The sequence below is a fragment of the Lathamus discolor genome, chromosome 6 (assembly GCF_037157495.1).
Source record: "Lathamus discolor isolate bLatDis1 chromosome 6, bLatDis1.hap1, whole genome shotgun sequence".
Lineage (NCBI taxonomy): Eukaryota > Metazoa > Chordata > Aves > Psittaciformes > Psittacidae > Lathamus > Lathamus discolor.
Window position 1 is genome coordinate 22,303,175 of NC_088889.1, and position 12,310 is coordinate 22,315,484.

The window sequence follows — 12,310 nt, forward strand, 5'->3', positions numbered from 1 at the left end:
TCTCCTGTCACCCATTTTTCATATTTGTCCATGCAGTGGCAGCACCATCTGACCAGTGATCAGCACCTGAGAATCAGTAGTAAAGAACAGAGGGATCCCTGCTTTGAGAGCAAAGAAAAAGAGAAGGAAGAGAGAAGAACAAGGATACAAGAGTAAGGATATTAGTTTGGCTCTTAAGAGTGCATTCATGCTGCAGAGATAAATGTAGGAATCGAGACTGGGTGACAGCTGTGCAAGCTGGGAAGTTAAAATGGAGAGTGACAGTGACATGGAGAGTGACAGTGACATACGGGCCCATGGAAATGAAGGAGCTCCTCCCACTTCACAAATATACTGTTGCAGAGCAGCTCTAGGGCTAGAGAACACATCGCAAATCTCACACATCCGGCCTCGCTGAGAACAGAAGCTGGTGGCTGATCAGCCTTTGTCCAGCTCCAAGTTTCAACGGCACTAGCTGTGTACCCCTCGTTTTGCCCATGTATTTGAAGATCAGGAAGGCACTTGCCCCCATGAACCCTTCAGTGGTATGAAAGCTGCAAAGAAAGAGGACAGCTAGAATTTTTCCTCCCGTACATGCTGCTGCTGACCAATGGCAAAGTCATCTGAATGCACTTGTGTGTGGAGACATGATGAGGGCTGACCCAGCCAACACTTGAGAAATTGCTCAGGATACCTCCAGGAAACAGATTTTTAGCCCCTACTCTCCAGCAGTCTTTATATTTTTGGCAACACCATGGTGTTAGGGTGCAAATGGACCGGCTGGGTGAGAAGATCAGGTGTGCCACAGCCACCACCAGCCGGCAGCTGGTCTGTGCCCTGTCATTGTGCTCCTGCACAGGCTGCCCTCCTCCAACAACAGAATTGGAACAATGCGGAAGGAATGTGGTGTACTGGGCCAGAGCCTTACCCATGAAAGGAACTAGATCACACACCCAGAGAAGGAAGTTTCTAACAAGAAGCCCAGTTACTGTTGCTATCCAGTAAGCACAGAGAGAACAGAAACACAAGGTGCCTTGAGGAACTGTCTCTTCAGGTGCTTCAGTGTTTGGAAAAGTTGAACAGCAAGGGAAATCAAACAACAGAAGTAAGAATGAATGTAGAAAAATAAATACGCAGCTCAGAACAATCCCAGTCATGGAATTCATTATTCAAATCGTCAAGGTCCAGAACAGACCTGCTGACCCAGCTTTAACGATGCAGAAGTGAAACTACTTTGGCTAGGTTCAGTTGTCTAAACCTAAGCAATTGGTGCTCTCTGAGAAGATCAGGGCATCCTGTCTGGAAGGGGACAGATTTATCACAGCTCCTGTGTTGGATCTGCCAGGCCATGCAGATGTCTAGGGGCCCTAAGGTGCCTGGATTGCACTGTGTACCTGTGCACACACAAGGAAATGAACAAACTGGACTGAACCCACCCTTCACGGTTCTTGAGCAACAATGGAGAGGTGTATGTGTTCTCAACACCTGGCACCAGAGATGGGGCAGGAATCTCTCCTCCAATGTGCATTTCTCTTTCCAGGCACTGTAGAAAGATCCCTAAAAATTAACTTACACTGTATATGTCCCTCTCAGAAAACTGAAGCAGTTATTCCCGTTGTTAGCCACACAAACGTACTCCCCCCCAGTATCTCACTTTTGGGTCTTTGTAGACTCAGTAGGAAACAAAGGGTCCAAAAGTATCACACCACCAACCTCCTTATGATAGGCAAGGACTTTGGGCTCCGGGACATTGCTCAGTTGGTGGCCTGGTCCAGCCTTGCAGCTCTGATATCCCATGGCCAACTCAGCCTCGTTAGGGGACTGAAGTCATGACAAGCAGTGAAGGGCTGCAGAGCAGATGGAGAAAAGTCCCCCAACAGGCATCTTTCCCAATCCACAGCCCACTGGGGCACTTGCACCAGGGGCTGCTCTTCCCCCACTACAATACTTCAGGGGTATGAAATGTCATGAGAAAGGTCTTTTTAATCTTACTCTTGTTCGCAGCCCCCGAGGGAGCGGTAGCACATTGCAACTGCTTTTCCCTATTCTTCTGTCATCTGTTCACGCTTCCATGACACACTCACCCTTGAGGCTGTCAGACCCAGCTGCCAGCCCCGAGGACATCTCCACCTGGCTAAAGATAATGAGCAATTGGGGAGAGGTTATTTAAAGAGGATGAGATATTTGGATTTTACAGAGAAAGGGCAAGCTTAGGGAACGGTAGGATCAGCTCTATTCAAAGGCTGAGAATGCTTGCAGAGAGCAGCAGGAAGGTAGGGAAGAGGTGAGGGAGGACAGGCTGAGCTTTGGCTGTGCAGAGGTTGGCTGGAGGTCTCCACGTAGTTATGCAGCTACAAGCCAGCCTGGTTCCACGTAGCTGGCATGTGCAAACAAAGCATACTGGAGCTACTAATGTGAGCTCTCTGTGTGCTATGCCATTTCCAAGTCTTGATCCCCTCCATCAGCAAGCACCACAGACAACCCCATGTTTCAGGAGTGACCGCCACTGTGACATCTGGTCCGAAGGCAATTCTTCTGAATTCTTTAATTTCCTTCATGAAATGAATTGTTGTAATTTCCTTCATAAAGTGACTGTCACTTTTCCTTTATCTGCATTTTGGAAGACTTGTCTCATGGAGTGTATTCAGCAAGCAAGAGACACAGAGCCCTCACAACAGCCTCAAGAAAAACTGCTTTCCAGACCCAGTGCTGCTCCTTATTCATGTCTCTGGCTCTTCTGAAGTCAGGAAGATGTGGATCCAAACCCTCACCCTTGCAAAACAGACTGAGAAGTGAACCCAAGACCATCAATATGCCAGGAGAGTGCTCCATCAGCTGGAGTATTATGATAAAAGTGGGTACCACCCTAAACCACTGCATGTGGAGAAACCCAGACATGCAAGTGTGGATGAAATATGCTCCAACAACCTAATGAAACATCTTTAGAGATCCAGAGCTCAGCAGGCTCAGGACTCCAGGTGGACTTAAAGATCTCCCACAGGACTGATGTGGGCACATGCAGGAGCAGATCCAATCTCTCGGGCAATAGAAATGAAGTACCTCCAGAGTGTATTTGTGTTCAGCATTAGGCAGCAGCCCAAGCAGAGCTGGGGTGCTTGGCAGCACAGTGCTGGACTAATTCCTGCACACATCAGGCTTCAAGCTCAGAAATGTCATTTGAATCTTGTCCCCAACTATGAATCTCTTCCTGCTGCTTCCTGTGCCAGATTATGACATATTGGTGCATTCCTTATCCTGCACACTTTCTGTGTTCTACAGGAATTCACTACAGGATCAGAAGCAAAAATAAAGATAACCAAAAAAAGACCTGCTACAAGAAGTATTTTAGCTTTGTAGGTGTGAACACGTGGCAGAAATGAATCTTCCAGCTGTGCTCTTCTCCTGCCCATGTGCTTGTATCTGCATTTTTACTTGAACTTTTGTCATCTTCACTAAATATTTCATTATGTTCAAAAGCATAATTTTTAAAGGGCTCTCAACAGTAAGAAACAACCCATTGGTTTTTATTCCTCTGCTGCACTAACAACAATTCGCTTGTCAGAAGCCACACTGCTCTCCTGATCAGCTGGTTCTGCAAATAGAGAAAAAAAGTATCGCGTGCACACAGAAAAACCCTGAGTCACCTCTCTGTATTCTGATTGATATTCTCCGTGTTCGAGCAGCGAGAATCTGGGGGCCTTGCATGGGCTTTGCTGTTCAAGAATTTATGCCATCAGGCATAGGTAGCAGGAAATAAAGCTTAGGTGATCTAACAAAATGTTTATCAAGTGCCACTACTGCTCCTACCCAAGTGGCGCCTCAACAGACCATGCCGAGATGGTGCACACCCTCTTTTCAAGCCCTGTTGAGGTCCGGGTGGGTATAAGGGACTTACACAAACAGAGCAGTTGTGACCTTACACTGCCACTTACATACTATCATGAAGGCTGTGCCTGTCACAGGCACTGGTCCAGCACTGTGGCATTTGGTTAATATAGCCTGGTGCATTTATCACAAACCTCTGTCTCATCTCTTGATCCTCTGCAGTACCTCACCTCATCACAGGCATCTACAGTCCCACAGATACCTGTACTGGCATTCCTCTCACCTAACTGTAGGTAACTGCTGTGTATGTTTCTACATCTAAGCTTGATATCAGGGCTTCCAAGACAGTTCAAAGGTCTACAGTCATGGATTGAAGACTGTTGGTTGCGTGGTCCACACAACAGTGAAGTCAACAGCACAGTCTCTTAACAGCCACATATGGTCAGATGACTACAGTCCTTTGGCTACAATGGGACACAGTGTTAAGCTTTTACTCTATAGACTTCTGAAGCCAGGGGAGTTGAACCCTAGCCTCAGAAGTCCACACACCCTATTTCTGGTGGGAGTTAGCTCTCCTATGCAATTTGAGGCATCAAATCTCTACAGTCTTGGCTGGCCCCAGCTAAGTGATGCCATGGCTCATTGATGAATTGCGTGCCAGGTATGATCCAAGCTGGATGCCAGAAGCATTACAGCCTCACGTGTTGCCTTCCTTGTCATAAATAGCAAGGAAGCCAACTGTAGCATGAAGCCCTGAAACCCCTTCCTACCCTGTGCTCTTTACCAATGCCACTGCAATACTTGCAATCAGAAAACAAGGGCAACAATATGGGCAAGTTTCCTGCTTTTAGCAGGGAGTTGAGAGCTGTCCCTCACCGTGTGCTGCTGCCACCACCCTTCCCACCCAGGTGCCAATTTGCTATAACCTTCAGCAGCAACTGAGCATCCTCCTCCTCCTGCACTGCCCAGCTTCCCCAGACCCACTCTGGGGCCACAGGCTCCTCTAGCACGGGCCGTCAGGGCCACACAGGGCTCATGGAGATGCCAGGGGGAGCGCAGTAGCTCAGGTTGCTCCGACCCTGGGGATGAGGAGCAGTGGGGTGGCCAGGGGCTGTTTTTGGCTCCTTCAGTGACACGTGGCCACAGGCCAAGGGCAGATTCCAAGCCAGGGTCCCCCCACTAAGGCCACACAGGCGCTTTGCTGAACATCACCATTTATTGCTGCTGCTAGGAGCTACTTCCTCGCCTGCTGGAGTGGATTCAGCTGGTGACCCCCAGTCCTTCCTGGCTGCCAGCTTGCTTCATCCACCCTGCGGGGCTGGAGGGGTGGGTGGGGCCAGTGTACTTGGTGAAGGTGGCTGTGGGATGAGGCTGACATGTGTTCCAGTGGGCCAGTGGTGCCTGGGGCTGAGGGGCAGGGGTCAGTCCTGCAGCTGTCCTGGCCCAACAGCTCTATCTTGTCCTGCTGGGGAGGAGAGAATGGGTTGGCTAAAGCATGAGACTGAATTCAGCGTCCCCAAGCAACCCTCTATACCCATCTCTCCTGGTGAAACCAAGGCATGATTCCCCTCCAGATGCTCAGCATCACCCTCCCGACCTCAGTCACCCCTGCCAGATCCCTTCTTTCTTCATCCTTACCTTGCTGGGGAGCAGGGTGGACGGCTGGAGTACCTGTGGGGTGCTGGGCTGGACAAGCTGCAGGTGCAGACTGTGCTGCAGCGGCTGTGTGAGGGTATGCTGGCCCCCACACTGCCGTGGCACTGTGGGGTACCTGCATGCAGTCACCCGCTCCCTGCAGGATAGGGTATGGGAACACTCAGCACCCAGCACACAACTCAGCACATGTGGCTTCAGTGCCACTGAGAGAGAAACAGGGCAGCGCAGTGGGGAGGCTGTAAAACCCCCAGGCCTGGGGGAAGCACAGCTGAGCCTGTGTGGCACATCTCTGCTCCCCTGCCCTGCCCAGGGAGCAGAGCCCTCTACCCCAACTCAGGAAAGGACTCTCCCTCACTGGGGCAGGGCCACCCTGCACCCCAGGGATGGGGATGGGTCTCATGTCCCCTACCTGTAGGTTTGCTCCATCTTTAGAACAGGGTGGGATTGTCCAGTGATGTGAGGGACCAGTGGTGGAAAGGATGGGATGGGCGGGATAGGCCTGGGGAGGACAAGAGCCATCAGTGGGTGACAGGGGACAAACGACCCACTCTGGCTCGTGGCAGCACCCCAAACCCCATAGGCTTGTACCTCACAGCATCCCCTGCCCACTGCCCTCAGGGAGGTGTCCTAATCCTCCCGCTAACGGGCAGGCCCGTGGAGGGTGCTGGGCAGGATTGGACCCTTGCAAGCAGACACCCCAAACCCCATGCCTGGTCTGGAGCACCACCAGCACCCATCTGCCCCCATCCCACCCATGCAGACTCCTGATGCGCCTGTGCTGGGTGGTACTCACAAGCCAGGCACCTGCATGCTGAGTTGTCTGTCACAAGACAGGCACTGGAAATCCACCAGCAGCTGCCTGGGGAGGGGAGAAAGGGCTGGGTGAGTTCAGAAACCTGTTTTTGAGCCTGGTTTATCCCCCCCAACACCAACAAGGTCCCAAGCTGCTGGCGGTTACAGAAGAAAGGAGATGGGATGAGGGAGAGTGGTTGGTTGTGGGCTCCCTCCTGGGAAAAAGCTCCACTTCATCTTAGGCACAGGAGAATCCACAGAGGGGAGCGCCCCAAAACCTCCAATGCTGCGGGAACCACTGCCACAGGCACCCAGAGCACCATAGGAACAAGGGATGCAAGCAAGGACAAAGCGGGAACAAGGCGAGTGCTGTCCCTATTGCTCTCACTTCCGAATCCCAGCTGCATTGTCAGCTTCCATCGGTGGTGCCATTTCCTTGAGCTGCTTGAGGCTGCTCTTCCAGTGTTCATCCAGCTGCTGCTGGAACGGCCCCAGCTCCAGGCGATCCAGCTGCAGACAGACACACTCCCTCAGGGAGCAGCTCCAGGATGGGACACTGCATCCCTAGGCAAAAGCCAGGAGCAGGAATCCTCAGCAGGATGCTGCCTTGGGCCACCAAGCCCCGAAGGTGCCATTTTTACACAGCGGTGATGAGCTGCCCCTCACCTTGGAGGCCATCTCCTCCCGCAGCTGCTGCTGGACCTCGTGCAGCCCCTGCTCCTGGCCTGTCACCCGGCTCAGCACCTCCTGGCTCCTCTCGTTCAGCAGCTCCAGGCTCGCCTCAAATTGGGCGCGACTGACTTTGCTTTCCAAGGCGCCTTTGTCTGCTTTCTAGCAACAGGGAAAGGCAGGAGAATGGTGGGGAAAGGATGGAGGTGCAACAGCCAGGGTCAGCCCATTGCAGGGGCAGAGGCAAAAGCACTCCTGCAGGACCACTGTGCTCCTCCCACGGTTGTGTGGTCCCACTCGCCCCATCACCCCCATGGGGTCAGTCCCACCAGCCCAAGGGACATTGGGACTTGCAGCTGGGCTAGAAATCCTCCCTCCCCCAGGCCAGCTCTGCCACCAAGCTCCCAGGGGACAAGCGGCATTTGTCACCCAGCCCAGGACCCCCTTGGCTGGTGCTTAGGCCTCTTGAGGTTGTACCTCATCCATTCCCAGCTCCAGGTCCTCCTTGTCTGCCTTCTCCTTCTCCAGCCTCTCCAAGGACTGGAACAGACCCTTCCAACACAGAAAGCATCCTGTGACATTGTGGCAGGAGCACCCCTGCTTCTCCCTCCACAAGAATCCTCTGGGAAAGGTACTTCTAATCTCCTCAGGGCATATCGCTTATGGTCCCCAGCCTGGGCTCTGCCTGGAGGATGCTCTAACCCCACAGGGGTTTCAGCCATCTACCTCAATATCTTTCTGCTGCTGGCGACCATCATCCAGGAGGCTCCCCATGACAGAGTTAAGCTTTTCATACTCCCCTTGCATCTGCAGGATGGCAGCCTGGATGCGCTTCAGCACCTCCTGGTCCTGCTCCAGGGAGGAAAATAACAAGGTAGTGCCACACAAGGTGCGGAGGCTGCCCCAGGGGGACAGACCTGGCTTACTGGGCCAGTAGCCATAGGCCCTCAGTGCCAGCAGGACATTTGCAGCATGGCTTGAATCTCTATCTCTGCTGCAGACTTTACAAGACAATATGGGGGGGAGCAAGGAACGCCCCCACTAACACCGAAGCACAAACAGCCAGGCATGGTTCCGGCAGCCCCCTCCCAAGTCCCCCATGCTGCCATCTCCCTACCTGGCTCTTCCCGGGCAACTGCCTCACCACCTTGGCCCTCTTCTTGCTTGACATGAGGGAGTCCACCAGCCCCTGCAGCTTCTCATAGCACTGCAGAAGCTTCCCCAAACGCATGCTGGTGTCACTGCTGCACATGGGACATACTGCCTCCTCCTGCCCTGTGCTCTCCATCACTCTCAGCTCTTCCAGCTGCAGAAGGGGAAGAGGAATCACCTCTGAGATGGGACAGATGCAACCAACAATCCCAACTGCCACGGAGGCTCCATGGCCCCAGCCAGCCAGGGGATGTGGCTGGGAACCCCACCAGGACCACCTCAAAGAGCCAGCGGGTGGTGGGAGCTCCCCCCATACCTCACCTGCTCTTGCTCCTTCTCAGCCGTCTGGGTCACCAACTGATCCAGTGCAGCCTCGCTTATTTGCCGCTGCTCTGCCACATCCTTCGTGTCCCGCTTTACCTCCTGCGGTGTGGACCTGGCCAGTGAGATAGGGGTACAGGCAGGGTTAGCCTTCACAAGCTTAGTTGCTCAGGGGGCATCCCTCATCCCCCAACATGGGATGCTCCCAGCCCAACTGGGCTCCCTTGCAGCCCCACAGGGAACGAAACCCTCTCCTGTCCTTTTACCCCAATGGCAAGCTGAGTTGGTTGCTGAGGTCCATTTGCCCGCTGGCTCTGGCCACCTCCAGTTTGCCAAGGGCACTCTCCAGCTTCCTGATCTGGGAATGGCAGTGGGGACAGAGTCAGGGCATGGCCCCTGTGTCATCCCAGCACAGGGGCTCTTCAGCTGCCTCCTCCATGCCCAACTCTCCCAGCATCCCTGCATCTCCCTCGAGGACTCCTTACCTTCCCCTTCTCTCCATGCAGGTCACTGGCCAGGCCCTGCAGGTCCCTGGACAAGCCCTGCAGGTCACTGGCCAGGCCCTGCAGGGATGACACTTGGCCCTGGAGGTCACCCAGCATGCTGGCAACACTCTCCTGGCCTAGAAGAACATGGTACCAGGGGACACACTGTCAGTGAAGGGGTCTCACCCTACGGGCCAGGCTCTGAGCACAACCAGCTCCAGACCCAGCATTTCAAACACCCCCAACAAACCTCCCAGAGCTCTCACCTCCCTCCTGGAGGAGCAGGCGCAGCTTCTCCAGTTCAGTCCGCTCCAACCTGGTGGCTTCTAGCTGGGCCAACTGCTCTTTCAGGGCAGCATAGAGGTGTCTGAGCTGCCCGATCTGCTTGAGAGCCCCCACCGTCTCCATGTAGCACTTGCAGGCATTGTGGTAGGCACTGCTGGAGCCCGAGGGCAAGGCCAGCTCTTGCAAGTGGGACGTGGCCCTGGGATCAGTGTCGAGTGGGATCTCCAATACCTGGCCTGTCAGCAAGAGAGTTCCTGCTTCCAGGGGGCCTGCCTGGTGAACCTGTGTGCTGAGCCACTCCCCTGAGATGGTGGTCTGAGTGATGGTGGACTCCGGCTGTGTCTCCAGGGTGGTGGTCGGGATGCCCCTGGACTCTGGCTGTGTTGGCTGTGTCCCCAGGCTGGTGGTCTGTGCGTCCTGAGACACTGTCTGCATCACCGCTGTGGTGGTAGCATCCCTCCTCTGATCTGAGGGAACACCTCCCTGCTGCTTAGGGTCTGTTAGAGCTGTCCCAGGATCCTTCAGCCACACTGAACTGTCTCTAGATCCCAGCACTGAGCTTGCCCCATGTGGGGTGTCCATATCTGAAGTGGGAGACTTGGTGGTGGCAGACTGGTCTCCTTCGTGTCCTCTGGGTCTTCCTCCATCTCTACCTTGTTCTCCTTGGCTGCCCACCAGGCAATCCTCCAGCACATCGCAGTGCACCATGTTGCTGACCTCCTCCGGGTCCGGGTACAGGCACAGCCTTTCCTTCAGCATTTGCTGGGGAAGGAAGGGATCAAGGGCTTACCCCAGCCATGTAGCCAGGGGCATGGTGGGGCCCACAGGAGCACTCCCACACACACCCAGCACTGCTGGGGACCATGCCCTAGTGCAGAGGCACCACCTGCACTGGTCCCCCAGGGATGCAGCCATCTCCTGTCCTGTAGCAGGATCTGGCGTTCTCATAACCATACCACATCACTGGCCAGAGTCCTTAGGTTGCAGAGGCCTGGCAGCCGCCCGGCGGTGTCCTGGAGGTTCCCCTAAAGTGGGGTGAGGAGAGGGACGGCAGTCAGGACACAGGAGCAGGACTGAACAGAAGCACCTGCAAATTAACTTGGGCACTAGACAGATGGACGCTCAGCAGGCTTGTGCCTGGGGCTGCTGCTATATTGTACCGGTAGATCTTGACCCTCCTTTCCCAGCACCCATGGTACTTTAACGGGTGTTCAGTTAAGAAGTGCCTTAGGGCCACTTGGGTGGACACACACAGTTACCTCTGCCAGCAGCTTGAGCTGCAGGCAGCGCTGCCCATTTCTGCCTTCCCCGGGGCTCCAGGTAGGGTGGGCTGAGCTCCCATGCTTCCCTCTTGGGGCACCCTTCCCACTGCCCTTCACACTGGGTGACATCCGAGGCCGGAGGACAGGGTCAGCAAGGAGATGCGGGGTGATGCAGGAGGGAAGCAAGAGGCCAGCTCCCTCCTGGGGACACCAGCAGCAGCTCACCAAGCCGAGCGCCTCCTGCATCATGCGGATTTCTTCTTGCATGCGGGACTGCGCCTCCTTCATCTGGCTCATCTCCTCCAGGAGAGCCTGGTAGCCAGCCGTGTCCTAGGAGAGGAGGGTGGCAGGCATGAGCCCCACGGGAGGGTCCCTGCAGACCAGGAACTTGGTGCCCACCCTGCCCCAATGGAAGCCATCACACAAGCCCATGTCAGCGGGGCTGGACCCAGCCCTGCCTGCCCGTGCTGAGCTCTGAGCAGGAGCGCTGAAGCTGATGCCGAGGGCAAAGAGCCACCCCTGGAGGAGGAGGCGCCTCAGTGGGGGGACACCCGGGGGACTGGGGAGAGCCTCTACCTCGGAGCTGCTGCTCTCGTCGCCTTCCACCCTCTGCACCGGCTGCCCCACGTCGGCAGCCACATCAGCTTCGGAGCCGCCGGCGGTGCCCTGCAGCGGGTCCTTCGCAGGCAGCTGCTCGCCCGGGTGCTGGGGCTGCTGCCCCGCGGCCGGGGTCCTTGCCCTGTCCCGCTCAGCAGGCTGCTCCAAGCCCCGGGGGGAGCGGTCCTGCAGGCCCAGGTGCCCCAGCACGGCCTGCAGCAGGTCGCGCAGCGCTCGGAAGTTCACGGCCTCGGCATCGGGAGTCCCGATGGCGGCGTCCAGCAGCTGGGTCAAGCTGAGCAGAGCCATGGCTGCCGCTATAGCCGACAACACGGGTCTGACCTGCTGGCGGTAGGAGGGACAGCGGGCAGCCGGCAGCCTGCCTCCTGCTCATGCTCCCTCAGGGATGTGGTGCCCCTTCCCCGCAGCCTCTGCCCCCTCCGGCCCTACCGCCGGCCGCCCTGCGCCCCGCGGCCCCGTACCTGCAGCAGCTGACGCTGCCCCCCGCCCTGCCCGCTTTACCGACCACCGCCGCCCGCTCCTCGACGCCCATGGTCCGAGCCCCGTCTCGACCGCACAGAGGGCGGCGCTGAGGAAAACACCCGTTGCCAGGCGACGCCCCGCGGCCCTCTCCCGTCCCGCAGCTGGAGCGCACGGGTGACGGTCCCGGGGCCGACCCCGCTTCCGCCAGCCCGTGCCCAGGGAAGCGGAGCGCCCCGGCAAGGCGAGCTGTCCTGCCGCGGGGGGCAGCGCTAGGCGGCAAGAGCAGGGCAGGTTCTACTCTCTCCCTTAGACGTGGCAATGCTGGGGGGCAGGCTGCTGCTGGCAGCATCACCTCACACGGTTTGAGCATCTCGCCCCAAAGAGCTGCACAAGCAGCAAAAAGCAGCACAGACACAAGCTTCCACACAACCCGAGGAAGGAGAGGACTCCAAAACATCTTGGAAGCAGTCACCCATCAGACGAGTACTGACAGAAAGAATCCCCAAGAACATCTTTTCCTGAAGAAACCTCTAGGTCCAGCCATGCCAGAGAACCGACACCTCCCTCCTCCAGTGAGGCACTCGGAGAAGGAGGATGGGCAAGCCGGAGGCAGAACTTGATGAGCCTTACTCTTGTCAAAGAGATTATTCATTTTCAGTCATTAAAGAGAGATTTGCTCTGTGTAGTCTTCTTTCCCGAGCTGGGAGGATTGAATTCCAAGAGGGAGTACACATGAAGAGACGGGGACAAGATGCACTGGGGCAGGAAGCACACCCCCTCCTGAGGGATCCTACGCCTACAGTT

General features: G+C 55.9%; 1 protein-coding gene across 1 annotated transcript; it reads right to left on the reverse strand.

The window, feature by feature from the left end:
• Positions 1-5,021: 5,021 nt before the first annotated feature.
• Positions 5,022-11,595, reverse strand: LOC136016827 (glutamine-rich protein 2-like). The gene is made up of 17 exons (XM_065684503.1): positions 11,546-11,595; positions 11,003-11,368; positions 10,652-10,756; positions 10,121-10,189; positions 9,146-9,926; positions 8,880-9,016; positions 8,661-8,752; positions 8,395-8,509; positions 8,039-8,227; positions 7,648-7,770; positions 7,399-7,473; positions 6,919-7,083; positions 6,641-6,762; positions 6,254-6,319; positions 5,870-5,959; positions 5,443-5,596; positions 5,022-5,269 (listed from the first exon to the last, which is right to left on the reverse strand). Exons 2-17 carry the CDS (start codon positions 11,330-11,332, stop codon positions 5,039-5,041), a joined length of 2,844 nt encoding a protein of 947 aa, XP_065540575.1. The 5' UTR covers positions 11,333-11,368; positions 11,546-11,595; the 3' UTR covers positions 5,022-5,038.
• Between the last annotated feature and the right edge of the window lie 715 nt (positions 11,596-12,310).

Bases quoted from the DNA above. Each gene is read 5' to 3' on its own strand.
- LOC136016827 (XM_065684503.1), bottom strand. From the start codon at position 11,332: ATGGCTCTGCTCAGCTTGACCCAGCTGCTGGACGCCGCCATCGGGACT. The intron at 10,190-10,651 runs GTGAGCTGCTGC...ACCCCACTTTAG, and splicing joins TGCAGGAGGCGCTCGGCTTG to GGGAACCTCCAGGACACCGC. The intron at 5,270-5,442 runs GTAAGGATGAAG...TCTCCTCCCCAG, and splicing joins CCACCCTGCTCCCCAGCAAG to CAGGACAAGATAGAGCTGTT.